Source organism: Daucus carota, chromosome 1, assembly GCF_001625215.2.
Source record: "Daucus carota subsp. sativus chromosome 1, DH1 v3.0, whole genome shotgun sequence".
Taxonomy (NCBI): Eukaryota; Viridiplantae; Streptophyta; class Magnoliopsida; order Apiales; family Apiaceae; genus Daucus; species Daucus carota.
In genome coordinates, this window is record NC_030381.2 from 55,137,545 (window position 1) to 55,147,138 (window position 9,594).

The following is a 9,594-nucleotide window of genomic DNA, read 5'->3' on the forward strand; positions in this document are numbered from 1 at the left end:
TTCATCCACTCTTGTAATTTTATATTAAACAAATTTAAATTTCTCACATAAATTTGTAAAAATAGTAAATTTTTTCTTATTTATGATATTAATAAATCTCTTACTCTCTTATTACTGTATTCAACTAATTATTTTTTCCTAACAGTTATAAATGTATCACATCAGTTATGAAATTTAAAATAAATATGTCCAATTTCTTCGAGAAAGATGGTTGCATAATTTTTAATTTAAAATTTTAATTATTTTTATTTTCAATATAATTTACAACTAAATTTTTTTATTATATTTTCACTGCTTCATATTTGTAATAAAATTAAATATATCATAAATACACTTTTTTATATATATATGCTAACCTCTAGAGATGTTAAAGATCATCCCAAACAAAATTTGAAAGCGAAAATGAAAATGAAAAATTCCGTACTCAGTTTTTTCACCATCAGTGTGATGCTCATCTTCTTGCAGTTGCAGCACCACCTGGTGGCTTCTTCATTGAGCCCCAGCTTGCAGAAACTTGCGTTGTTCGACTTTAAACAAACCTTTTCAATCAGTAATGATCCTAGTAGCTGGATATGCTCCTATTATTCCGTCGAAGACGAAGAGTTTTACGAAATTCCTTCTCGGCCAAAGACAAAGAATTGGAGCATGAGTTCTGATCACTGCACATGGGATGGAGTTAGCTGCGACGACAAGACAGGGGGCGTTATCGGACTGGACTTGAGTTGCAGTCAGCTGGAAGGAGCCATTCTTCCTAAAAGCACTCTCTTCCAACTCTCTCATCTCCGCTTCCTCAATCTCTCTCAAAATGACTTTTCCCTCTCCAGTCAGTTCCCTCCGGAATTTGGTTTCTTTGCAAAAGGTTTGACGCATCTCAACCTCTCTTATACTGGATTATCAGGGAGAGTTCCCTCTCGAATCTCTCATTTGCAGAAACTGGTCTCACTTGATCTCAGTTACAACGATGGGGCTGAACTTGAAGAAGAAGTGTTTAAATCACTGTTGCAGAATTTAACGCATCTCGGAGTGCTTAATCTTCACGGAGTTAACATCTCCTCTGTTTTGCCCGTGAATATCTCTACTTCTTTAAGAGTTCTTCAATTGTCGTATACTGATATACACGGAGTAGTACCCCAAGAGGTTTTCCACCTTCCCAACTTGGAATCACTTGATTTATCATATAATTTCCACCTCCTGAGAGCTACATTACCCAAAGTTAAGTGGGGAAGTAAAGCTACTCTCCGACACCTTCATCTTTCACACGTCAACATAGATGGAGGAGGTATACCTGACTCAATAGGCTTTTTAAAGGACTCATTAGTCAGTTTGTATCTGGGCGGCTGTAATTTGTCTGGGCCTGTACCAAGATCCATTGGGCACCTCGTTCAACTTACTCACTTGGGCCTCTCTCAAAATAATCTCAATGGCCCAGTTCCAACATTTTTTACAGACGTTACAGACTTAAGATATATCTCCCTTGCGCGTAACAATTTCACTGGATCTCTACCTCGTTGGTTGTTTCACCATCCATCGTTAGAGACCTTGTATCTGCATAGTAATGCATTCACGGGTCCACTACATGAATTTGATTCTTCTCGATCACGGCTGCAATCTTTTTCTTGTTCCAGCAATTTACTCAATGGATCCATTCCACATTCATTTTCTCAACTTGTCAATCTCACTAAACTAGATTTGTCATCAAACAATTTCAGCGGGGTTTTGGATTTGGAAATGTTTTCAGACCTCGAATCTCTAGAACGTCTTAGACTTTCTCGTAACAGTCTTTCAGTGACAAGTACAAGTATGGCCACTCTCCCTCCTACGCTTAACTACTTGGACTTGTCATCTTGTAACATGAAAGAGTTTCCTCATTTTTCAAGAGATGCAAACATCTCCCTGGTGTTTGTAGACCTATCAAACAATAAAATTGAAGGGGAAATTCCACACTGGATTGGGTTGCTGGGGATGTCCTATCTGAATCTTTCTCACAACAAACTAATAGGCGGTCTTGAGCAACTGCCTTGGAGTCATATTGAATATCTTGATCTCCAATACAATAAGCTGAATGGATCGTTGCCCACCTTGATGTGTAATTCCAGCTCTCTTTATATTCTAAATCTGTCTCACAACAAGTTGAGTGGTGTACTACCCATTTGTCATACAAATTTGACTTGGCTTTCCGTGTTGGATCTGCGGAGGAATAAAATTCAAGGAAACATTCCAGCAACCCTGTCAAATTTCCATAATCTGGAAACCATTAATTTGAATGGAAACCAATTAGAAGGAAGCATTCCTTCTTCTTTTGCTGGATTTGATTCTTTAGCCGTTCTTGATCTTGGAAATAATCAGATAAATGATACATTCCCCCAGTGTTTGGAAGCTCTTCCAAATCTTCAAGTTCTTGTTCTCAAATCAAATAAGTTTTATGGTCTTATAAACACGAGTTCTCAGGTTGTACACCCATTTCCTAGCTTGAGAATCATTGATCTTTCGTACAACAAGTTTTCAGGTGCACTGCCAGAAAAATATTTCAGAAACTTCAAGGCTATGATGAATGGTGAAGTGAATAAGGTAAATCGTAGTTATATGGAGCAGGATCTTTACAGTGATTCCACAGCTCTAGTGATTAAAGGCATGGAGATTGATTTAGAAAGAATTTTGACTGTGTTCACAACTATTGATGTATCAAAGAACAATTTTGATGGGGAGATAGCTGAATACTTTGGAAATCTTGTATCACTCAGATTTCTTAATCTTTCTCACAATTATCTCACAGGCCACATACCACGCTCGATTGGAAAATTGACTGTGCTGGAGTCACTAGACCTCTCATCCAACCAACTTCAAGGAGAAATTCCTCCGCAGCTCACTAGTGTATATTCACTTGCAGTTCTCAATCTGTCTTGCAACCAACTTAGAGGACGTATTCCAGAAGGGTCGCAATTCAATACATTTGAAATCTACAGCTACGTCGGGAACTTTGGGCTGTGCGGAAAACCCTTGTCAAAAAAGTGTGAAAATTATGTCAGGGCACAAGAAGAAGACGAAGAAGATGAGGATGATGATTACTTTTTCAGTGGATTTACTTGGGAAGCGGTGGTGATTGGATATGGGTGTGGAGTGGTGCCTGCATTTATCACTGGCTACCTGATGTTGTTGGCACGGAAACCAAAATGGTTTGCTGGAATCATTGGCAGGGAACTGGGCCTGAAGATCAGGAGGATGGAGATTAGAAGGCGATAACTAAAGGTTTGCTGTAATCTATATCCCAATCTGTAGGTCTTGAATATTCAGTAATAATATATATAGTAATATCTGCTATCATATAATTCTATATTTGCAGATTGGAGAGGCATGAACATTTTGGCATGCAAGTTGATGGGACAAGCAGGATTCAGATGCACTGGAATCAACCACTACTTCAGCTGTTTAATTTGCATCTTTTCTAAGTTACTCTGCACATATTCTAAGTTCCATATACAAGTTCTGTAATGTTTAGTTATTCTGCACAAACTCTAAGTTAGTTTCAACCACTGGGGTGTAAGCAGCCAAGTTAATAAACCAGCAGTTTCTGCAGCTTTCACAACGTTGCTTCATATTATTTTCCCCCTTATTAGATGAGCAATATATTTGTGGAATGGATGTACCTGAATTTGGTATCCGAAGCTTAGTTATAGAAATTGTAGATCAGCTAGTTTGCAACTTAGTGAGAATGCTTTCCATTGGACTTGATTTACTCGTAGAGAAGCAGCACGCAATGTTAAGGAAGGCCTGATACATAATGTATTCGAGGAAGTTTTGGATTTCTTTTTATTGAGAGTTTTTGCAAAACGTGGTTAAGAAATTTGAGTTTTAAAATTAGCTGTAAAAAGTAATAGGTCAATTGTATTAGATATTTCATGCATTTGAGTTTTAAAATTAGCTGTAAAAAATAATGGGTCAACGGCAACAGAAATGAATTGGTTTGGTTTCACCCGTAAGAGTTCTGCACTTCACACTCTAAATTCCAGAATTAATAAATTCAAGTCATCTTTTATGTCTTAGAGCATCTCCAACCATACAAATTTCTTAACTAAAAAATGAGGCATTACAAATATAGAAAATTAGTCAACTTGTTGAAAAAATCATAAAACCTGTAGTCTATAATTTTAGCCAACCTCTTACTATATTTGTCGAATCTTTACAGATCTACAAATTTCTTACACGTTATTTATTACCATATTAAACTGATATATTCTATTTTAACAAACTAAAATATCATTGAAGTACAATGTCTTACAACTTCTGTATATAATGTCTTACAAGTTCAATTTAACCAACGATTATAGCCTACGATGTTGCAATGCTCTTAAGCCACTCTTTATTATTTTTGATTCCATAATAAATAAGTTTAAACTTTAAACTTTTTATATTTAATAAATTTATATAATTAATAATAATTTAATTATTATTTTTTTATTTGTATTAAGTTTAATTTATAGATACCTTTATATCAAAAATACTAAAATCAATCAAAATTTTAATATTTTGATTCAGTAACTGGAATATAAATATATCTAACTTTTGAAATGATAAATAAATAGTTTATGATTAATAAAAAACTAGTAAGTAACTTGCACGATTTCTCTTATTTACAGTAATAAATCTCTTATTAGCACTTTCAACTAAATATTTCTCCCAAACACTTATAATTTATGTCCAATTTTCATATTATTTCCTTTAGAAAGACTGTTGTATTATTTTTAATTTTAGTAATTAGATTATTTTTATATATATAAATTCCAAATTTAAAAAACTTAATATTTTTGTCACGCTGCTTCTTATAATTTGTAATACAAATTATTTCTAGATAAAATTAATATATTAATAAAAATAGTGTAAACTCCATATAATACATTGAAATTAAATAAATATGCTCTGTACTTTTTTTTCACATGCAAAAAACTGCACTGTTTCGGTTTAAGCAAAGCGTGATAATCAGGACTCCTAGCTGGAATGGCGAGTATTATTCCTACGAAGAAGATGATGTTCATGATATCCCTTCACCCCCAAAGACAAAGAATTGGAGCATGAATTCTGATTACTGCATGTGGGATGGAGTTAGCTGCGACGAGAATACAGGGGACCTAAGGGGACTGGATTTAAGCTGCAGTCATCTGGTGCATTGGAATGAAATTATAGAACTTCTTCAGAGCCTGATGCTCTCGAGGATGCACTAATGAACAAGCCTAATGATGATCATGAGTCATAACTCCGTCCTTGAATAAAGTATCATGAAACATATTTTGTATTACATTTTGTATTATTGGAAACTTGATTTGAAACCAAAATAGTTTGGTGGAATCATTGCCAGGGTATTGGGTCCGAAGATCGAGGATGGAGAATAAATTGATTTTGTTCAAATATTTAACACAAGCCCATCATCATTATCCAACACAAGCCCGGTCCAGTGTAGAGTTCTGGCAACTCCATTGTTGAACACTTCTGTTGAAGTTGGCCTGTCTGGCAGACAAGAGGCCCTGTTTTAGAGGTGATATATGCGCACAGGTCAAAAATATACTCCCTCCGTCCCACCAGATTCTTTACAGTTTCCTTATTTGGTCGTCCCACCCATTTCTTTACATTACAAAACTTTCTTAAAATAGTTAATGGGTCCCAACACTTTTCCACTTTTTCTCCCTTTTCACACTACTTTTACTCCACTATCTCTTTATTATATATTAAAAATCAGTGGGTCCCACCACTTCACCCACTTTTCTTTCTTTTTCCCACTACTTTATACATATTTCTTAACCTCCGTGTCCAAACCCAATGTAAAGAATTGGGTGGGACGGAGGGAGTATATTTCTTCCAATAGATTACATCTCTTTTCTTCAAAATTTATTGTAGTTTCAAAATGTAGCATTTGAGAACTCATTCTCTTCACTTCTTAAATACTTGGTCTTGGTCAATACAAACACGATTAAGACCGGTGTCAATATCACTCATTATTTTTCCACTCCTTTGAATGGCATTCTACAATCCACATATCAGTACTCAGACTTTCACCAGTGAACCATTAATGCATAGATAATTGAAGAAAGAAACTTCAACATATTTGCATATCTTTATCCATCTTTTTTTTCTAGTCATCAACAGGCACAAGCTGTTAATTTTTATATGTTCTTAATTGGTATAAGCATTTAAGGTGCGTGTTGATATTTCTCACTAATCTTCTTCTGCTCTAAGTGACATATTATTACAATCCACAAATTAGTAGACAGACTAATATGGTTAGTTGAGACCATCAATCTGGAGAACATACTAATACATGTGTAGTAATCTGATCATCATTTATTTGATTACAATAGAAATTCGGCTTTGTTTAGTTCCATCCTCGGGCTCTTCATTTCTAAACATATTTGCTGATACTTTTTATTGTACAATTTAGAATATTCCATAAAATTTTAAATTCGGTGCTAGATGATTTTATGTCCTGTTTTCATTCCATTCATGAACTAATGAAAATTTTGAAATTGGGTCATATTAGGCAGTGATGCCACCTTTCTGGACCTGCATTTCATGGCCACAAACTCCTATTGTGCCAAAAAATTCCAGCTGTTTGGTGAGATTTTTCTACGTGCTCTTTTGTTCGGACTTGTTTGCTGAATCCCACAATAGACAATATTGATGTTAACAACTCTTGCGTCAGTTACTAGACTTGTCAGTAGCCCATTCTTTACGGCAGACGTGGAATTTACTTGAAGAAATGAAGGTGTAAGAAAGTTGAGAACATTTTGTTGATTATTTCCTTCCCCAGAAACTGCACTCCAGCATCAAAGTACCTTTCAAAGACTCCAGCATCATTTCTTGATTATCAAAGTCTTCGTCTTTGTCATCTCCTGCTCTGAAAGTGCTTCTATTGCAGACCACATATTAGTAGACAGACTACTAAAATTCATCTAAAATGACCTCTCTGCGTGGACTCTTTTGAACAATCAGGGTTGGACATGATTCTACACGCATCAGAGAAAAACTATCAGCTGGCTAAAAACCTCTCTGCATCAACTCTATTGAGAAAAGAAACTATGGCTCATACAGTTTAAGTTGATACCAAATCGTAAATGAGAATACTTGCAGTTTTAAATTACTGCACGCTATTTTTTCAACGAAAATATGTGCAGTTTTAACATAGTCTAATTATTTTCTTGATGACGGCTCTGCAAATTGTGATAGTTGAAAATCTTTTTATCGTCTTTGACAAGCATCAAGGAAATGCAGGAAGGTTATTTATCAGCTGATTAATCTCTTTCTTTGTCTCTGAAAATCCTTACATTAGATCTGTTGAGAGTCTTTACTGGGGATAATCTTCTGTCACTGGATCTGTTGAGGTAACTTTGGGATAAAGTACTGTCTCTATTACATGGAAGTTTGAACTGTTTCATATTTTTTAGACAACTAAATGCACTTACAAACTCGACTTGTGTTTGAAAAGGTTCAGACACTCGAACCTTGAAAAGAACGAGAGAGATATTATTGGATCAAGAGATCTTTAGTCAGGTCTAGTGCTTTCTTAAATTAATTTCCTAAAGTTTCAGTTAAGATGTGAACCAAAGCTCTTGGTGGTGGTTCTCATTGCTCTCTTTGTTCCAAATTAAACTTAAAAATTGTTGTGTGATCCCAAGTTGCGGGTTTACTGATGAGAATAATAAATATTCAACTGATGATACCGAAGCAGCAGCATACTGCAATTTCTTGTAATAATCAAAAGTGCGAGTACTTATAAAGAAACTTATACCTATAAAGCTGTAGAAACCAATGGTAAGCATAACTGCATATAAGATACAAAACTAAATTTAATACAAGACTTGTTCTAAGCATTGGAAAATATAATTCATCCTGGTCTTCATCTTCTACTGCTCCAAATATGCTTTTATTGCAGCCAATGTATTAGTGAAAAGAATTAAATTTAAATTAATTGTAGACCGCAAATATAAGATTAGGAGAGTTTCTACAACCCACAAATTAGTAGACAGACTAATATGGTTAGTTGAGACCATCAATCCGGAGAAACTGTTTCTACAATGACCCATCTGTATGAATTACTGAAGAAAGAAACTTATACCTACAATGTAAAGGAAATGGTCACGAGTATATTGCATTTTTAATCCAAATTGTATATGATTCTATCTGTGCTACTGATAGTAAATAATAAATCTACCACGGGCCTTGTAGTTAATCAAGGTATTTAACTCTACCTTTCTACATTGTTGAATAGTTTGAATAAAATAATTGTAATAAAATTTTTTCTGGTGCTGTGTGAGTTTATCAAAGCTAATCTCGGTGAGAAATTAACTAAAGCCCTTGGAATTAGTAAATAAAAACTCTGGGGAGTGAAATTAAAAGTCTGAGTACAAGGCAATGAGCAGGAAACAGCATAAGGAGTTTACAACTTGAAGTTTCTATTCTCCTCCGGTCTTTTTGTGAAAATCAAGTGGCCATTGATACAGTTAAAAATGGCAGGACTACACATAATAAATCACACAGTCGCTTTATGAGAGAGGAAAAATGTCAGGACTGCAATGCATTTCTAGCCCATTTTGTACAGCAGCTCAAACGTTTAAAAAACTTCATTAATTATTTTCTTTTATTGAAACCCACACTCATCCATCAAAGTAGCTCTCAAAGACTAATTTCCATCACCTTTTGATTCTCAAAGTCTTCTTCTTCGTCTTCTACTGCTCCAAAAGTTCTTACATTGCACGCCACATATTAGTAGACATATACTTGATCTTGATGTACAATGTTATGTTATGATGCTAATAACCCTCTGCAGGGGTTATTAAAGAAAGCAACTTATAGTTTAAGTTGCTGAACATTTGTGTGTGCCAAATTTAATTTCACACATCATTACTAGATTTACACATGGTATTAGACATCAGTACTAGTATAAGATGTTAATCAAGTTTTTGAATTTCTTTTATTTCAGATAACAAGTTTAATTTTTTTTTTGTGGAATTAATTATTTATATCACGCATTTGAGCTTTAAAATTAGCTCTAAATAAAAGTTGATTTTCGCTCAAAGAAACAATGATGTATAAGAAGATTTTCAGAACTGAATTATTTCTTTCATTTTTACAAGTTCCATTCAAGAACCGAAAGTAGCTCACAAAGACTCACTACATCATCTTTCAATTCTCATAGTCTTGGTCTTTGTCTTCTGCTGCTCAAAAATTCTATTACAGCCCACATATCAGTATCATAAACCTAATTATGAATAGTATTTAACACTAAACACAATTGAAGATTTGTCTCACAGACTTACTTCCATCACCTTATGGTTCTCAAAGTCTTCGTCTTCTAATGCTCCAAAAGTTCTATTAGTGCAGGCCACATATTAGTAAACAGACTACAATTCATCCAAAATGACCCCTCGTATTGGACACTTTGAACACCTCTGTCTGTATATGCATTGGAGAAGAATTATCAGCTAGTTAAAATAAGGGAAATTCTTCATGGTACACTCATAAAATTGGCTTTTCTCAATGGTACCATCCCATTTTTGACTGGTACCAGTGGTACCCTCGTACTTTGAATCTACTCTCTATGGTACACTC

At 34.7% G+C, this 9,594-nt stretch overlaps 1 protein-coding gene across 1 annotated transcript; it reads left to right on the forward strand.

Annotated features, from left to right (window-relative positions):
• Nucleotides 1–361: 361 nt before the first annotated feature.
• On the forward strand, nt 362–3,773 carry LOC108210759 (receptor-like protein 6). The gene is made up of 2 exons (XM_017382165.2): nt 362–3,246; nt 3,341–3,773. The coding sequence occupies exon 1, from the start codon at nt 403–405 to the stop codon at nt 3,238–3,240; it is 2,838 nt and encodes a 945-aa protein (XP_017237654.1). The 5' UTR covers nt 362–402; the 3' UTR covers nt 3,241–3,246; nt 3,341–3,773.
• Nucleotides 3,774–9,594: the final 5,821 nt, after the last annotated feature.

Coding starts and splice junctions, on each gene's coding strand:
- LOC108210759 (XM_017382165.2), top strand. CDS start 403: ATGAAAATGAAAAATTCCGTACTCAGTTTTTTCACCATCAGTGTGATG.